At 41.7% G+C, this 20,094-nt stretch overlaps 1 protein-coding gene across 1 annotated transcript in view; it reads right to left on the bottom strand.

Annotated features, from left to right (window-relative positions):
* Positions 1–18,848, bottom strand: part of LOC308306813 (myosin-IIIa-like) — a gene marked incomplete at both ends in the record, with an annotated part of 40,078 nt that extends 21,230 nt beyond the window's left edge. The window contains 2 exons of the mRNA XM_080751855.1: positions 12,657–12,791; positions 18,681–18,848. Coding sequence (XP_080607981.1) covers positions 12,657–12,791; positions 18,681–18,848 — 303 coding nt within the window. The remainder of the gene's footprint in view (positions 1–12,656; positions 12,792–18,680) is intronic.
* Between the last annotated feature and the right edge of the window lie 1,246 nt (positions 18,849–20,094).

Raw genomic sequence — 20,094 nt, 5'->3', positions numbered from 1 at the left:
TCATTATTTTATGCTTTAACTATTGAAAAATAGCAGATCTACAAGCTCACAGCGCGGTGTGCCGCGCTGCAAGCTTGTAGATCTGCTATTTTTTTTTTATCGTGAAAATGGGAATTTTGACCCGATTCTATAAGTGTCTTTTGAATCCTTCTAAGGTTTTTTGAAAAACCTATGTTTCTATGTCAGCAATCTGGCTGGCCATCGTCAAAGAAAAGGTCCTTTTCACTTAAATGGAGCTCAGTTAGCCTGTTCTTGAGAGACTACTATGTCAGTGGACCCCCAAACTGATATTTATTTGGCCACGGACCCCCATCTCAAAATATTTAGTTCCAGGGACCCCCAGAAGCAAACTTTGAGTTACAAACATTCGATTTGAAAATACATATTGTCAAAGATTTGCACACATTTTCACGTCTTTTTCAAAAATAGCAGATCTAAAGGCTCGCAGCGCGGCACTTGGTGCCGCGCAATAATTCTAGGCCTAAATGGGTTAAGGCAGTGTTTCTCAAATGGGGGTACGTGTACCCCTAGGGGTACGCAGAGGTACTGCAGGGGGTACTCAAGAACATTCCCTCAAAAAAGACATGATATTATTCATAGTTAAAGAATTAAAAACATGGAATTATAAGGGGGGGGGGGGGGGGGATGTTACTGTTATGTTTAATGATGACACAAGGAGAAATTGGTGTGAGCCTTACAGGTGCTACCCCAAATAACATACTACCAGTCACCTGGGTTGTGCTTGAAAGTTTTATAGTTATTGACACGACAACTGGACTGAAATGTTTTGGCCACAGTGTTGAAAATAAATGTGCTCAGTGCTCAGGAGGCACCGTTTGAAACTCTTTCACTCCATTTATTTATATTCTTGAAATGGGTGGTTTATCTTAGCATCATATAGACCTACCTATTGTTTTTTTAAAGGGGGTACTTGGATTCAGAAATCAGGGAAAGGGGGTACTCAAGCCAAAAAAGATTGAGAAACACTGGGTTAAGGGGTGCTGAATGCAATATTAACATACATATTACATACATATTCTGTACATTCTGAAAAATTTCAATAAATATATTGTTAAAAAAAAAAAAAAAAAAAAAGGGGTGCTGAATGCAAATATGATGTGTGCCCAGCTCAAACATGGCTGCTAATGCCTCAAAATAGGCCTATGCCTGAAATGTTTGACAATTTTGAGTTTTAAGCACGTTCCTCACATTTTATCTCAAATCAGAAAATGGCATCGGATTCCCCATATATGACAACCTAAAAATCTAAATGAATTGAATCAGGTTTCTACCTTGTTTAGTCAAAAGGATATGTTTATCCCACGATTTTGCAACCCATTTTTCACCCAGTGCCAATATCTAATGTAATCCTGGGCGCTACACTCCCCCTGCCAACCTGGGGATAACAACGGACTGACCTCATGCTTCCTTCTATGCATGAGTTGTCCAAGCCGCTTTTAAAGTCTTTTCACCTGACAGGGGGGAGATTCCCCTGTTGGATACAGTGCGTGGAAGGAACACGTTATTCCAAAACGGTCTCCATAAATGGTCCATTTTGAGGCATTAGCAGCCATTTCTGAGCTGGGAATACAGCAAACTTGGATTCGGAACCCCTTAATTCCCCTAAAAAAATAATAAGAACATTTTAGAAATTCTGCCTAGACTAATTTTGCGGTACATAGTAGGGAGGGATGTTACAGAAAATGGACACACCACTATATGTGATTGTGTGCATGGGTGGATATGATGTTGCGCAGGTCTATGGGCTCTATACTGTCAAGAGCCGGCATCTGGGAGAATTACAGAAAATTGTGCAACTGCATGTAGTCTTGGTAACAACAGTACCCTCCAATTTAAGCTGTCTAGGTCGAAGTAAAAGGAAATAAATTGCCACTGTGCTGCCGGCCAATTAGGAGAGAGCGGCAGAAGTTGAAGAATGGGGTGAAAAAGAAGCATTTCCCTTGCTGTCGGTCAGAAACCTCTAATCTCCATATTTTTAACTTATTTTAGTTTTTTTTTTCGTAAATTAACGCCCAACTTGATCATAATACAAGCGTAGCAAAAATAGCAGATCTTTCGAGCTTGTTGATGTGCTATTTTTACTACTTTTGAATTTGAATCCTGAAAAGTATACGTTTTGGACATACATTATGAGGTTTCCAGCCGACAGAGACGCTATACAGCTCTAGTTGCAGCGTCTGTCACTTTCACACTCTCACACTCACATAGGCCTTGTGCTTTAGTCCCTACAAGTAACAACCAGTAACACTCCCTAATCGGGAGATAAGCGACCGTAGGTCACTTATCTCCACAAATAGGGCAAAAATGTGTTTTGCCAAAATCCTCCTGATCCATGTTGATGACATGAGTGTAGACATACTGTGTAGTGATTTTCGTGATTTTAGGGCAAAATCTGTAGGAGCAGTGTCCAAAAATGTGTTTTTAAAAATCGGCCTGGAGGTGGCGCTATATGGGACAGATTCATGTTGATGGGATGAGTGTAGACATACTGTGTACCGATTTGCGTGATTTTAGGGCGGAAATTGTAGGAGCAGTGTCCAAAAATGTGTTTTGCAAGAATCGGCCTCATGGTGGCGCTAGAAGAGGGCCATGTGAGAAATGAGGGGTGGGGTCTCCGCGCCGGCAAGGCGGACGAATAGGTACCGGCCCCGGCTGTCCCGGTCGCTCCTAGCCGGAGTTACGGCATTTTATGTGAGCTGCAGTGTAGGGGGTCCTCCACTGGGGGCGCCACCACTTTTGCATCCGTTCTGGAGCACCAGGAGTCGGTGGTCCCCGGGAATTCCCCGTGAGCAGCCCCGTTGGGGTGGTCATTTGGTCATGTTTGCGCATTTGGTCATTTTTTACATCTGGGGGTCCCCCAGGGACCTGGGGGTCCCTGGAGCTCCGGGGGTCCTTGGAGGTTGTAGTTTGGCAGCCAAGGAACGTGTGTGCAAAATTTGGCATGGATCGGGGCAACGGTTGCGGAGATATAAGCAGGGAAAAAGTGTGACGTGTGAGGTGTGACAGACAGACTGACGGACGGACTGACGGACTCACTCACAGTTTGTGCAGGTTTTGATAGTAAATGCGACCTACGGTCGCAACTAGGAGCTAGGCCATTAAGAGCATTAAAAAAAGTTCAAATCTAAAATCAATCCTGTAGGAGACTGGCAACCAATGTAGTGCAGCTAACACAGGTGTTCTGTGCTTGAATCTCCTGGTACCAGTTATGAGTGAGACTAGAGCATAGGGCATTGCAATAATCTAGACGAGAATACACAGAGCGCTCACAAGCTGTCTTGAGGTTGTTTGTTGAAAGGAAAGATTTTATTTTATTAATGTTTCTAAAGTGAATAAAACAAGTTTCTATACTACCTTTGGTTTTCAAAAAAGGTAGTGCAAACTTGTTTTACTCACATTAGAAACATAAATAAAATTAAAAGTATGTCTGTCCTTCACATGACTCGAGAACCATACAACCAATCGTCTTCAGATTTGCCGTGTCTTGTGTACTGCATGTCAAGGAAGTAGTTTGAGTATGAAGTCGGTCAGATCAGTGGTTTCCCCAGATTTCTTTTTAAACAACATGAGTGTAGACATACTGTGTAGTGATTTTCGTGATTTTAGGGCAAAATCTGTAGGAGCAGTGTCCAAAAATGTGTTTTTAAAAATCGGCCTGGAGGTGGCGCTATATGGGACAGATTCATGTTGATGGGATGAGTGTAGACATACTGTGTACCGATTTGCGTGATTTTAGGGCGGAAATTGTAGGAGCAGTGTCCAAAAATGTGTTTTGCAAGAATCGGCCTCATGGTGGCGCTAGAAGAGGGCCATGTGAGAAATGAGGGGTGGGGTCTCCGCGCCGGCAAGGCGGACGAATAGTTACCGGCCCCGGCTGTAAGATAGGGCCCCATTTTGTCACTTCATTATAATTCCACCCACAGGGCTTAATTGAGAAAACCACAGGAAGCTTTAAATTCATTAATTCACCAACAGCTTTGAGTGAGAGTGAGCAGAAAAAGCTAATTAGCTAATTTTCAATATAGTTAAAATATATTACTCATGCTGTCATTAGACAATGTCGGTGTAATTTACGTCTATGAAGTTCAAAGCACTCCATATGGTCAATCATGTCCCCATTATATGGGGGCAAGCCCATATATGGGCCATATATGGGCATAAAGGCACAAAAACAGACAGATACATAGATCAGGTTGTCCAGAGCCACAGCTCTGATCGACCTTATATGGTCATGAGTACGGTGACTGCAATCGTTCAGATATCCAGTTGTCCAGAACCGCCGATAAAACCAATCAGGATCTCCATATATGGGCATAAAAGGGTCAAGGACTGACAGATATAGATCAGGTTGTCCAGAACTACAGATCCAACCGCTATACCCTTATATGGTCCTGTACATATTATAGATATATGGGACCGACCGACTTAAAACTTGGCGCACACCGTGGCAAGGATTTGTGTGTGTGTGTGTGTGTGTGTGTGTGTGTGTGTGTGTGTGTATTTATATATGACAAGTCCACTCAGTTGCATCTATCTTTCCATCTGCCTCATCAGAATCCATCACAAAGCCACAGCAGCGTTAGAAGGATGGATAGGATGTAGCCTAGCTTGACGGCCACGCTGGAAGCTTAATCACCGCCGTGCCCAAGTCTGTTTCTTTCAGACTCGCAGACAAACGGTGGTTGTTTAGCGGAGCGTGGCGAGGCAGACAGACAACACGGCCAGGGAGGATGAGCTGAGCCTGACGTCAGTCAGCCCACATCACTGTCGGGATCAACTGTCATCATTAGATTACACCGGGGCAGGTCACCCCAGATCCATATTAATGAGAGCTCTTTTGCCCTAGCATTAGCCGAGCAAAACGTTAGCGCTTTCTCTCCTTTTAGCCGCAGCGTTGCTACTAGAATGGCACGCCTGACACCATAACGTGAACATTTGTGTGGTGAAGAGGAGTCATATCTCCGCACGTGAACTATACTCAATTATACTTATAGGCCTATAGTAGATATACAGTATCTCTAAGTAGCAGGTCGGAGAGGGTTATTGTTAAAGACAAGACCAAGTGCAGAGTCAAAGGTCAAGTTGACAAAGTATTGAATTTGAAGTGGTTAAATATATATAAAAAAATGAATAATTGACACCACTGATGATACAAGTCTGCTGTATTGTAGCCATCTGTGAAATCAATGAAAACATTGAATCTGCAGCACAATTTTACACATCATGTACAGTAGTGGGGGTCCCTGCTTCAGGTTTCTCTCAGCTCAGGGGTCCTTGACCTGAAAGACCAACGTCTAATATCTCTAGGTACTAGGTAGGTTTCTCTATGATTACTTATCATAATTTATTTGATGGCATCGCAGCTAAAAAATATTTAAATCATTCTTCTACAATACGTAATGAGGCCATAATCGATCGTAAGATCGTAAGCAAGATTTATCTACTGTCAACCAGAGTTCAAATTCATAGTGTGTGGTTCACACAGAACTAATCCCAGCAAGGGGGAAAATGTGTTGCACTAAATAGGCCTACGGAAATTTATCTTAAAGCTTATCACTTCATATTACCTTGATACCACCCACGGTTGACATTTTATTACTCAGTTGTCAGTTGCAGACGAGACATGACATCAGCATATAATGAGATATAAAGATGTGAATTAGACCCCAGACATGCCTTAGTGACATCAGCCGATCTATCTTTACCGTCTTCTATCCAAGCATATCTTGGGTGAGCAGCAGCAATATGTCAAAACATAAAGTGATGGGAAAAGAGCGGAGACTAACAAGTGCCTTCCGAGTTCAGAACAGGTCCAAGTTTCTAATTTGTATGTTTTTTTGTTAAGTAAAGACCTGCTTCATCATACAAGACTGTCCCACGAAACTAGGTAAAAGAGCCGATCTCAAAGCACACAGCGTCTCGGTGCTTGTAGATTAGCTATTTTCACAAGTTAAACATTTTTTAAATGACAATTACAAAAGGAACGATTTTGGACATACAAGGTTTCCACCCACAACAAAATGATAAACTGGAACTTTTTTTCACGCAAGGAAGGACCCCAAAGCAACTGCGTCACAGTCACCGATATTAAATCGACATCTCTCATGTCAGGAGAGCTATTACTCCAGCCAGGGGTTGTCACTTTGTCAATGAAATACTAAAATGAGCAAGCTGAACCAAGCAGAATATCTCCCCCAAAACAAATGAGGTCTGGTTCTTGACTAGTGATGTACTGTAGATGAAAGCAACAGATCAAAGACGCCTGACAGGAGGAGATGAAACGAACGGAAAGATGCAACAAATAAGGATGGAAGTCCATGCTAATATGGTGGCTATAGTGACACACAGGTGCTGGTTAAGTCATCTGTGCATGATGCAGCGGTGTAAAGTAACAAAGTTCATTACTCAAGTTCTGTAAGTTACATTTTTATGTATTTTTTATATACTTTACTGGAGTATTTCCAATTTTCAATAACTTTACTTCTACTCGATTAAATCACACACAAAAAAAATCACTTTTACTCCACTTCAATTATTGGACAACTTTAATTACTAGTTACTTTGTAGATTTTAATTATTGGCTTATTACAAATATACATTGCCCACTTCAGCCCTATAGACTTTGGCCATTTGAAATATAGCTGATATATTTCGAAAACATGAAGTGGAAGATTTCTGCATAATGAATTGTTTTACTTTTGGTACTTTAAGCACATTTTGATACCAATACTTTTGTAGTTTTACTCAAATAAATGTTGAATTCCTGACTTTTACTCGTAACACAGTATATCTACATTGTAGTATTTCTACTTGTACTCAAGTAAACAAACAAAAAAAGTGAGTTCTTCTTCCACCACTGGTATGTGCACATTTCTGGGTCAGCATGCTCTCTGGAACCTCTCCAGGGGAAAGCACTGGCTTTTGTCAGCGTGACCTTATCGTTTACACAGGTTACAATAGCTGAGGTGTCTGCTTTCACGCACCGTTTATTGAAAAGTCCTAACAAACAATACCATTTTAGACATCATTATCAATTCATGACTGCATAGTCCAGAGAGCATGGACAAGGCTGTGTGAGCATGGACGAGGGGTAAATTCAGGTAACAACACACACACTGTAAGCTGGTGGATTTTAATCCCAGATGCAGATGATGGCATTAAACTCTGGTAAACGGAGATCAGGGGCAAAAAAGCAGGAACAAAAATGAATCCTAGTACTTGTGTAAGAATGGGAAAAGTGTTGCGTGTGTATGTGTACGTATGCCGAAACGTACGGCATATGTAAGTTATCCAATAAGTAGAATGAAACAACTGGTTCTTATTCTGATAAACTGTCTGTCTGTCTGTCTGTCTGTCTGTCTGTCTGTCTGTCTGTCTGTCTGTCTGCCTGCAGTGGTGGAAAAAGTACAAGTATCAATACTGCAATGTAGAAATACTCAGTCTGTAATTCTAAATTGACTTGAGTAAAAGTACAATAGTATTGGTATCAAAATGAACTTAAAGTACCAAAAGTAGAAACTACTAATTATGCAGAATGGCCCATTTCAAACATATTCAAATGTATAAACATCTTTTGGAATAGCAGATCTACAAGCTCACAATGAGTCGCATCACGACTTATTGTGAGAGTCTAGATAGGCTATTTTCAAATGGTCGAAATTATTATTACCGGTATGTAGGGCTGCAGTGGTTAATGTATGTTTTGTAATAATAATCAAAATCTACAAAGTAACTGGTAACTACATTTTCAAATAATTGTAGTGGAGTAAAAAGTACAATGTCTGCCTCTGAGATTTAATGGGGTAGTGTTAAGCGGCTTATTCCGGTTACATATTTGCAGCAGGAATCTGCAGTAGAATTTGTTTTTGCTGTTTAAAATGGGTTTAGCATCACAGCGTTCACTTCAAGGGCTAGGCGGATAGAGATAAGGTTTGAATGGGGGGTGGACAACACACTACTATTTAAGAAACCATAATACATACAACCTGGTGGACACAGACTAATGCCTTTTCAATTTGCCACTAATACACAGGCTAGGGCTTTTAAAACCCCCCACACAATGGATCACAATGGCAGCAGAGATTTCTTTCAAACATGCTTTTAAAAGTGGAGCAGATGAAAGCGCCACTCATCTCCTGCACACATCATCCTGCCATCATAAGGGGAGGTGCACAGTGTCGCCAGGTCTGCTATCGTCAGCGGATTTGGGCTTGTTTTTTCATGTAAAGTTTCCTGTAAATGGCAGGTTGTTTTATTTTATTTTTATATCGTTATTTCTTTACAGACGGCCCGAGGTTTTAAAGTTCTCATGTGTCCTATGATAATAGTCACTTCTTGCGGGCTTCTTTTCATAGACTTGGTTGCATTTATCTCTCTCTCTCTGAACCTGGCAGCACCAGTATAGAGCCTCCACAAGCACCCGTACGGAAACCCACCAGAGTGGGGGAGATCATTGTGTGAATTGGACTCGTAATGATGAGAGGGGCCGGCTCTCTTTGCTGCAGTGAGATGGGGGTGGGTGGTGCGGGGGGGGGGGGGGGGGGGGGGGGGGGGCTCTCTATTCTCTTCTCCAGCTGAAACGTGGAAAATTACAGTTGAGAGGATGGAGGGACGGTAACCATGGTGAATGACCTCCCCCCACCCCAACCCAACCCCCCCCCCCCTCACGCTTTCCTGTCACTGTGCTTTTAAAAGCACCCCCCCCCCTCCCCCTCCCCCCCACACACACAGTGCTCCCGTGTTGTCACTCAGCCAAAACAGCCACATTTATGGGGCCCTAAACACACACACACACACACACACACACACGGCTAAACTGCCAGAAGTGATTGCAGCTACAGGATTAGTGCTGCAGATTTGATGGTGTGTGTGTTCGTTCGCTGTGAGCTTTTAGTTTGCATGGAGGTGCAGTTTGCATGCAGCATGGAGGACATTCAAAACTGTGTGGAAATGGAGAGTAAGCAAAGCAGTGAGGAGACTCTGGCTGAACCAGCTTTGCTTTTGAAACTCAGCCAAAGTACACGTCAAGGTACCTAAGGCAACGGCCTCTCCACTACTCTTGAGGCCGCGCCTGATGAATTTCTAAAAGGGCCTTTTGGTGGAAATATCGAAAATAGCCGACCTCCAAGCTCACAACACGTCGCGCTCCAGGACAACTGGAAAAACAATGTGGGGCAACTGCGCATGCAAAGTTTCCCGCCGATCAATCAAAACGGTGGCGGAAGATGCACAACCATTATCTCCGGCCTTCGGCTGTCCAGCAGAGCGGAGACAATAAATAAAAGGTGCAATGTAACATGATAGCCGGTTGATTCCAGGACAGAGCCCTGAGTGAGAAGGGCTTATAAAACAACACCTTCCCCTACAGCTGGTCTGATTACAGACTTACAGTGGTATAAAGTAACCAAGTACATGTACTGTACTACATGTACTGGAGTATTTCCAATTTTCAATCATTTTACTTCTACTACATTACATCTCAGAGGCAAACATTGTACGTTTTACTCGACTACAATCATTTCTAAACTTGCATAGTTACTAGTTACTTTGAAGATTGATATTATTATTACAAAACATACACAAACCACTTCAGCCCTACTTGGACTATTTGAAAAAAGCCGATCTACAAGCTCTCAACTGCATTGTGAGCTCATTTTCAAAGCATTTCTATGCATTTGGAAACTTGTGAAATGGGACATTCTGCTAAATGTCTACTCTGTTACATTACATAGTGAATGCGAGTACTTTCGTCCACCACTGGTCTGATTATTCTGGTGTCTTAGATTCAGAGGCTCGACTCGAGATCCAAAGCCAAGTAATTATCGGACCCTAAGCAGAGGTCAGCGAAGTGGACGCTGTTGAAAGAGCAAGGAAACACAAGCTGCGGAGGTGAAAAGCACCTGATGCCGGCGCTGCAGTGCCCACTGAGCTTGGATTACAGAAATATTGGGTGCCCTGCGTCCGAGTACTGCTACAGTAGACTGCCTAGTAATGGAAACGGGCAGGAACAGGACAATGCGTAGCACCTTCTAGCTTTAAGAATCCATTCAGATAGATCCTTCCTTGAGACAACAGAGTCTGGTTTCCTCCATGCATAATGCACCGATGGCCCAATTAATAAGGCATATTGGATTATAGCGATGGACACAAATGCACTTCTATCTTTATGTAGGCAGGAATTTAAGGAGTTTCCCAGTCAGTAATACAACGAGTGGTGCACAATGTATTTTTTGGGTGAACTATCCCTTTAAGAGGTTAAATAGTATGAAGTTCACTTCATGTCAATCTTATTTTTACTTGTTGCATTGTTCATTGCATTGTCAAGTACAGTTAGCCTACCTGTTCTTTTATCACACAATATTATAGATTGTTATTTGTTAATCAAAAATATATTTGTGTTTGGGGTGGCACGGTGGCACAGTTGGCAGCGCTGTCGTCTCACAGCCAGAAAGTCCTGAGGACGCTGTGGGCGTGTCCTCTCCTCCGTGTCATCAGCGCCCACACCCTATAGGTGGGGTTTGTTAAAGGCCTTTCTGTGTGGAGGATCATGGGATTTCATTTTTTTTTTATCTCAAATAAAATAAAATGTTTTTTTTTTCAAGATTTTGCATTATGCGCCCCTCACCAGGACAAAGAAATGTCATCTTTGTGTTTTCACACAGTATAAATGTGGTGGATGTTTTTCCTGTCCCTTTGCCGTATCAGACCTCACACACACTTTTCCTCTTGGCCGGGCTGACCTCCATTACACGTTTGTCTTGACATTTCAAAAAGCGTCTAAAAGCAGGAAATGAAATATGAAAGCCCAGGCCTTTTGGGACAAGAGGAAAGCAGCTGGTGCCAAAGTCTCTTTGAACCTTCTTACATAAAATACCACCTTGTCATTTGGAGGAGGGGGGGCATGTTGTTCTTGCTCGGTGGGTTCAAGGAGGTCAATGTTCAAAGCAGGATATTTGAATGCTGTTTTTCCCTACTGTATGGCTCATAGCAATGTTAATTTTGACAGAATTTCTGTTTTAGTCATATTCTTACTTTTGATTCAATTTAATTTAGTTTTAGTCATATATTAGTCATCTGAAGTTTTAGTTTTAGTCTAGTTTTAGTCGACTAAACATCGTAAGATTTCGTAATTAATTAATTAATTAATTAATTAATACCTGGCAGTTGATGTGTTAACCATAGAAGACATTTCTGTTTAGCATAAAAGAATTTACCTTGGCCAAGGCGGAGACAAATCTACTCTGGCCAAAACAACAACCTGCAAGCAAGCAAGATATGAGATTTTCGAGCATGCTCTGCACTCTGCCAAACAGTATGGCCCAGAAAAACCTGAAATCCCCACGCTGTCATTCTCAGCAGGACACGGGCAAAGCTATTGACACCAGAGCTGCCTCCGTTCCGACCCCCACCAACTGCATGATGCAAAGCAGCCCCAGAGGTGGCCTATACCGCGTAAAAAGGCCCAGCAGACTGCCTGCGGTGGCTTAAATGGTTGCATAATCCTTTGGTCTTATTTGGTCAGGTCAGGAGCTGGCTAGACGACATGCCGTGTGTGAGGTGGCAGCTGGATCTCAGTCTGCATGCTACGGCTGTAATGTCTGCACGGTATCATGGCTGCCGGGCAGAAACCTCTTATCTCCATATTTTGTGTTTTTCTTCGCTAATTGACGCACTGTTTTATTTGAATCCTGAAAAGTAACAGTTTTGGACATTTCTTTCTTTCAAAGATAAATGTGGGGAAGCAGCATTTAGTTTGTATGCACCACATATCTGGAACAAGCTTCCAGAAAACTGGAGGTCTACTGCCACTCTGTTTCAAACAAACGCAACTAAAGACCTTTCTGTTTGTCGCTGCCTTTGATTGAGTTACTTTTCTTTTTCTCTTGTCTTTTCTCTTCTGCTCTGCAACTGTATTATGTTAATTACTTACAGTATTTTGTTTTATGCATCCTAATGTCCTTTTGAACACCCTTTACGTCTGGTGTGTTGGTTAAAAATCAAACCTTGGTTCGAAGTGGAGCCGTGAATTTGAGCACTTCCAGATCTATGTTTTTGATTCTATGTGTTCCCCCCTGTGTGTGTGTGTGCGTGTGTGTGTGTGCCTGGCCTGGCCTGAAAACAGCGCCCCTCCCTTAACATGTGTGGCCATAAAAGGTACTGTTCGAACTCAACGAAACATCCTTTTCCCACTAGACGGGACAAAAGCTGAAAGCTGTGCACAGGGAGCTCATGTGCTTTGCACACGGCTCCAAAAAAATATTGAACAAATGAAAAGTATTAAAAAGCGCTTCTGACAAAACTAGCTATAACTCCACTGGATCCTCAAACTGTCTGCTAAACCAACCAACTCCACCAAAGGGGGTAGAGTTAGCTGGTTTTGCTCCAGACTCCACACCCATTTGACCTCCAACCTCATTGTGATCTTGGAGGTCCATTTAGCTGTTCTTATCAATGATGGACAAAACCTCCTAACTCCACTTTGAGCCTATGTATAAATCTTCAAAGAAAACCTTCCATACATGCTAGTGGCAACTGTCACACAAAAATCACAACAACCCTGAGAATGGCCTTCCACCTTCGCACTGTTCGCAGTATCTGCACCATCATAGCAAAAAATGGCTACAGTGTTTTCCTACCTCCAGGGCAAGCCACAGCTGGTCGCCACATTTCACATCCTTCTTGAAGTACATCCCATAGAACTTGACCACATTGGTATGGTCAGAGAGAGCCTTGAGGATGTTGTACTCTGCTTCAATCTCTTCGTCAATGTCCTGCAAAAAAGAAGGACAATTGCCAGTTAACGTTGAACACCAGCACTTATTTCTACTATTAAATCGTTGTTGTCGGGTGAAAACCTTGTATGTCCAAAACCGTCCATTTTGCATTTAGCATTTTAAAAATGATTTAAACTGTGCGAGGTGTTGTGTGCTTGTAGATCAGCTGTTTTCACTACTTTAGCAGGGCTTTACTTTGCGAAAGAACGTACACATTTGAAACTTACTTGCATTCAGTCAGAAATAGTAAAAATTATTTCAGGCCAATGTTTTATTCTGTCACGCATACAGCAGTTAAAATGAGGAAAATTATTTGTGCTCCAAAGACAAAGAAACCAAGGTAACGGAGTTCAAAAAATACAATTTGTATGCGGAACAGGTTACACTGTGTTCAACAATTGTTCCTGAGGGTTCCGTTCGCAACTACACCGTACACCAGGTCTATGAAAACAAGTCCAAAAGACTATTGGGCCGCATGAGCACTTTATAAACCTATATGCACCGACTATTTGAAAAAATATGTATTTTTCTTCCTCTGGCACAACATATTTTCAGATAGGTGGTCTGCAGACAAAGACATATTAATGTGGGGGTCCTTGACATGAAAATGTTTGAGAACCACTGGTTTAAAGGAAGCCCAAAATAAGCAACTACACTTCAGAACAAGCCCCGAAAGAACCGCAACCACCAATATTTGCAAGGAACAAGCAAAGTCTCTTATAATAATCAGACTTGGCAACACTGTGCAGGATGCATTTTAAAAAAGAAAGAAAGAAAAAATAAATAATAATAATAAGTGATTCCTCAATAAGACAAATAAAGATATATATATATGTAACGGAGGTGATCCGAACCTCCCCGCCCGGCTTCGAACCCGGGTCTCCCGCGTGAAAGTCCAATATCTTAACCATCACTCCAAAGGGACATCCCTATGGAATGAGAACAGATACTAGACTTTTGAGGCTTCAGGCTGGGGCTGCGACTCTCTCCACCACATATATATATATATATATATATATATATATATATATATATATATATATATATATATATATATTTTTTTTTTTTTTTTTTTTTAAGGAAAGTTTGTATACGTATAGTATAGAAACTGATCAACCGAGTGATTGATGATGTTCTTGACAAACATAGGTATACAGATAATTAGTAATGAAAACTCTCCCAAAGACTAATGAGACTATTATTAAGACAGGGGATGGATTTATTTAGTAGATAGAAATGGCTCCTCATTAGAGCTGTTAAATAAGCCATGTGGTTCAATGTACCGAGGAAAGACAAGATGTCTCCCTTCAGTTGGAGGTTGTTACAGTACAACATGACTAATTATTATCAACTCTGTTTTCTGTTTTTTTGGAGAATCTCAGGTGAAGGAATGTATGGAAACAAATTAAGTCTCCATACATTCCTGGCTTGTTTTTTGTCCTTTTATTAGAAATTCCAACAAATGAATGAGATCTGAAAACAACTCAAACGTGATGATTATCTGCCATTGAAAAATGATCTAACATTTTTAACTCCAGGGTAAAATCGGTTGCAAAAATTAATCAGTTGTGGGCGAACTGTTTCTCAACCTGACCTGAAAGAAACAGAATTATTTTTGCAAAAAGCTTGCAGTAGACCATCAGTGGTTCTCAACCTTTTCAGGCCGCAACCCTCCAAAATAACCATATTTGAACTGGAGACACCCCACCCCGACAAACACTTGGAGTTGAGGCATTATATTTAGTTTGACTCAGTTTCACAGATAAATATCTGTGGAACTGAAAATACCAGATCTGCTACATATGAAGTTGTAGAAAATCATGTGGGGAGTGGGACCCCCCTGGGGGTTTCCAAACCCCCAGTTTAGGAGGTTATATCTCTACTGCATATATCTAAAATATCTCTGGATATCACAGGCCTTTCAGGGAAAGTCCAGTTTTGTTTCACACTTGAAAAACTTACAGACCTCTAGCCATTTTATAGACCTCTTATCTGACTTAACACTGAAACTGGCAATGGAATCCAAACTAAGCTATCACACTACTGCCTTGCTGTGAATATTGATTACAGGTCATTTGTCAGCACCTACCAGTGGTTTAAAGTAAGTACTCAAGTAATAAAACTTAAAGGAGCTATAGTCAACTTTTTCATTGTAGGGCAGACACTTTGTTTACATCCTAGTCTATAGACTAGAATGTAAACAAAGTGTCGGTCTGACAATGGCCAAAATTATTATTTTATCATTGTTTTACGCATTTTGTGGTCATTTTTGAATAGAAACACATATATGAAGCTTATTTTTTTATAAAATATTTTCGAAACATTATTTTTATTTTAGCATCCGTTTTTCAAGAAAAAGTTGTCTATAGCTCCTTTAAAGGGACTAGCCCTTACCCGTTCAAAGATATGAGCTCCGAAATGATGTGCATTGTGTGGGTTATGGGATGTGCACTGTGCACACAGTATATGAGGGATGGAAAGTAACTTTAACTGGTGCTTGCATGATAATATGTAGGAGCATCAATGTAAGAAATACCCGTTTCGTTTAATGGCTACAGAGATACTGTGTACCGATCTGCATGATTTTTGGACAAAATCTGTAACAGGGCCAGACAACCGTCCCCCCAGCCCGCCCGCCCGCCCGCCCGCCCACACACACACACACACACACACACACACACACACACACACACACACACACACACACACACACACACACACACACACACACACACACACACACACACACACACACAGCTGGTTAAACATGTTGCCTCATGCTAGATGCAGAATAGATATGCCTCAAGCTAGATGCAGAATAGATATATATACACCATAAAAATGCTAATATACAGCATATGATTTGTGAAAGTGACAAACGGGCTTCACAGTTATGTCAGGTGTGTTCATATGCTAATGGTGATGCGATTTCAGATCAATTGCTCCAGCCACTGAGGAGAAACACTGTGACAGACACTCACTCAGACAGACAGACAGACAGACAGACAGACAGACAGACAGACAGACAGACAGACAGACAGACAGACAGACAGACAGACAGACAGACAGACATTTGGAAAATTATATGTTTGATATTCCACTTTAAAAAAACTTTTAGTCATTGTATGGTCCAATCAGGCTTGTATGAACACCCTGAACAGTTTTTAATTTTCTTCATTCAGTATTTAGATATTTGATGTAAATGTTATCTGGCCCTGCAGGCTCAGGGCCTCTCCCCACACACACTCATTGTACCTTCAATGGAAGGTTATGGTTATGGAAAAAAAAAGCCTGCTCACATATTAGGAGGGTAGTATGAGTCACCAGAAAAAATAATGGGTGTTTTTAATGAATCTATCATGGTTAAAATGGAGTTTGAAGTTAGAGAGGCCCTGGGCCTGGAGGGCCTGACAACATTTACATCAAATATCTAAATATTGAATCAAGCAAATTAAAATCTGTTCAGGGTGTTCATAAAAGCCTGATTAGACGATAAAATGACCAAAAATATTTTTGAAAGTGAAATATCTCTACAATTTTGAGGTATTTTTACTTCACTGGAATATTTCCAATTTCCAATACTTTTACTTCTACTCCACCACATCTCAGAGACAGATATTGTACTTTTACTTCTTTACAGTTATTTGAAAACCTTAGTTAGTAGTTATTACAAAACAAATTAACCATTCCACCCTATAGGCTATAATACTGGCTTAATTATCTGATAATTGCCGATCTACAAGCTGGTAGATCTGCTATTTCCAAAGGATCTTTATACATTTTGAAAGCTTGTATATGGATAATGAGTCCACAGTGAGTACTTACTTTTAGTGCTTTAATTACATTTTGATGCCGATATTGTTGTACTTTTACTCAAGTACATTATGAATACCGAACTTGTACTTCTTAGGGCATGGTCACACCACACTTGTATTCTACCTAAGAGAGCAGATTCTGCCAATGCATTGCTGCAATTTGCGGATTTCTGCAAAAAATGCTTAGAGAAAGCTTATCCTTCCTAAGAGTGTAGTAAGGAATTGGACATTGAGTCGGTCACTAAGCCTGTAAAGCTAGTAATATCATAACAGTAAAGGAAAACATTGTTTCTCAATTAATTGAGTACATAAGCCATAGTGCTTTCTTGGGCTTTAATCTTATTAGTAGACCTTGTAACCGAAGTGTACAGTATGTATTTTCCAATGCGAACTGCTGATAAAGTATTCAATGAATCAAAGTTTATGCTTTGGTTATACCGCACATTTTAGGAGAAAAGGTAATTCACAACAACAGCTGTATCTCATACTCTGGCCTGTGGTCCTTAAGAGGGTCCTTGTCCAATAAGCCCTGTATAATTAATGTATTGTAATTGCCCTCTATAACAGAAATTTGAAACAAAGTCAATATTTATTAATTTTTTAAATGGTTAATCTTTTACTCAAAAGATACTATTCTCACTAGTCACGCTACAAGTTAGAATAAAAGATGAACATGCCAAACGATTATTATAAGAAACTAAACTAATTATAATAATTTAAACAAATATTAAATGATGATTTTGGAGGTGCACGGCACTGATGGTTCCGGTCGCCTGATGACGGGTTTCTGACCAGATAAGAAACTCGAAATAATATTGAGGGGTTTTGATTTGTCGACAATTGATTGGTCGACTCACTAGTCGACACTGTGGCAAATTAATGTTTTATTACTTTTAAAATAAAAAATAAAGTAAATCAGGTTAGTATGTCTATGGCAGAAATGCAGCTGTGGGACCTTAAACAATTGCAATACATCCATGAGTAACTGTTGTCAAACAAATCATAGGTGTCATTGCGACCGTCAGGTCGCAGTTTAGTATCAAAACCTCCACCGGCCGCCCGTCAGTCCGTCCGTCCGTCGGTCACACGTCACACGTCACACCTTTGCCCTGCTCATATCTCCGCATCAGTATGACATCACACTGCTTGGTGTGTGCCGTCAGGGTCATTTGTGTACGGTGTGATGTCATACTGATGTCAGCAGTGTGATGTCATACTGATGTCAGCAGCTATGTCTCTATATATGGAGTTATATGTTGTTCGTGTCCAAATATGGGGCTTGTGAGGTCAGACTTAGTGAGATTCGTCGGTTATCTCCATATATGGAGGGAGAACCAGCTTATGAGCCGATGAGTTGTGTCAGAGTCAAGATCCTGCTTGCATCTAATCTGTCGGTAGATAATGCCGGTCTTATATAAGGGTCATTTGTGTACGGTGTGATGTCATACTGATGTCAGCAGTGTGATGTCATACTGATGTCAGCAGCTATGTCTCTATATATGGAGTTATATGTTGTTCGTGTCCAAATATGGGGCTTGTGAGGTCAGACTTAGTGAGATTCGTCGGTTATCTCCATATATGGAGTGATGTGTTGGTTATCTCCATATCTGGAGATTCAACCTTCAACGATTTTGACATCTTGTTACTAATCTGTCGGTAGATAATGCCGGTCTTATATAAGGGTCATTTGTGTACGATACGGTGTGATGTCATACTGATGTCAGCAGTGTGACAGGAGATAAGCGACCAACGGTCGCTTATCTCCCGATTAGGGAGTCTTACTGGTAATAATGTTGTACCTAGTAGTGTGGGGCAGTCAAACAGCAGACTCCTTAACACTGTACATACTGTACATCCTTTACTGGTTGTATCTGAGAAGTTTTTTTATGAGAAATGTCTACTGTTATTGGATGAAAAAAAGAAAAACACAATATATCTCTTAATGTAAGTAGTTGATAACTATTTATATCCAGTAGTCGTGAATGTCTTGAAACTCATGTGGACAGGGTCCGGTATCTACATACAGTATAAACTCATGTGGACAGGGTCCAGTATCTACATATAAACTCACGTGGACGGGGTCCAGTATCTTCACGGCCGCTTTGCTTCCATCGGTCTTGTTGAGCACCTTGTAGACCTTCCCGTAGGTCCCCTTCCCGATGGTCTCGATGATCTCCCAGGCGTCCGTGGGATCAGGAAAACTGTCAAACACGATGGATTTCCCTGATTGCGGAAACATCTTCTGGAGAGATCTCCTGTCAAGAAGAGCACAAACACCACGTTAAAATGAATGAATGGACAAGGTGTCAGCAGGAACGGAGCATTTGGTCGGACTAATCTCTTATCTGAAAAGGTTTAACATTTTACAGTATGGCCACTGCAGCAGTGGTTCTCAACCTTTTCAGGCCGTGACCCCCCAAATTATATAAGAACTGGGGACCCCCCACCCTGATAAGGGGCACGTCCTGATAAGCCAAACGCCGATAAGGCAAACGCTGATAAGCCAAACTCCTTTTTTTTTTGAGCGGTGGTCACACCGTCTCCTATACGTGGCCGTGTGTGTGGGTATCCGTCCGTCCGGCCGTCCGTCCGGCCGTCCGTGTATGTAGCCTCAAGCCTGCAGTACCTTTTCTGACCACACATGTTAAGGGAGGGGCGCTGTTGTTCTCACACACACACACACACACACACACACACACACACACACACACACACACACACACACACACACACACACACACACACACACACACACGGGGGAAGGGTGGGTCAGCATGTGTGGTCAAGTATTTTATTATTATTATTAACAAACTGAATGTTTTAGGGTCAAATAAATTAGAGTGTGTGAAGAAACTACAGCATTGTAAAGACACTAACCCCGCTGCACCCACCCAGTAGTGCTGTTGCACAGCCTCCACGACCACCGCTCGGTTCACACGGGTGTGATTTTTTTTTTAAAACCTCCTTTTGTTATGGTGAAATGTGAGCTCACCTGCATCGCGTTTCATTCCATTCATGCGTTTATCGTGCGCTTAACGATTGCATTCACCACGGCTAGGTAACTCGCGCGGCCGGCCCTGGCCAAGGTCCGCTGGCCTTCGCGCCGCTTGCAATGTCGTGGACAATAACTGTGACATATAACCATTGTATTGCTAAAAATAAGGAGGCTACTCCGTTTCCTTAACGAGACGGCAGAAGATCACTACGGTAGGAGACCCGGGCAGTACATTTGCGTTTGCCTTATCAGCGTTTGCCTTATCGGCGTTTGACTTAGAGGGATTTCCCCCCTGATAAGCACTTGGAATGTATAAATGCTGAGACATTCCATTTAGTTTGACTCGGTTCCACAGATAAATATTGTCATGTATAGCAAATAGCAGAACTACAAGCAGCAAGAGCCGTTGGCCGCCGCGTCCACGTCCATGGACGCGACCGTGGACGCGTCCATGGACGCGGCCGCGAAAAAAACGGCCGTGGACGCGGCC

Source organism: Nannobrachium achirus (assembly GCF_963921795.1).
Source record: "Nannobrachium achirus genome assembly, chromosome: 21".
Classification (NCBI taxonomy): Eukaryota; Metazoa; Chordata; class Actinopteri; order Myctophiformes; family Myctophidae; genus Nannobrachium; species Nannobrachium achirus.
This window is presented reverse-complemented; position numbering and strand designations above follow the sequence as displayed.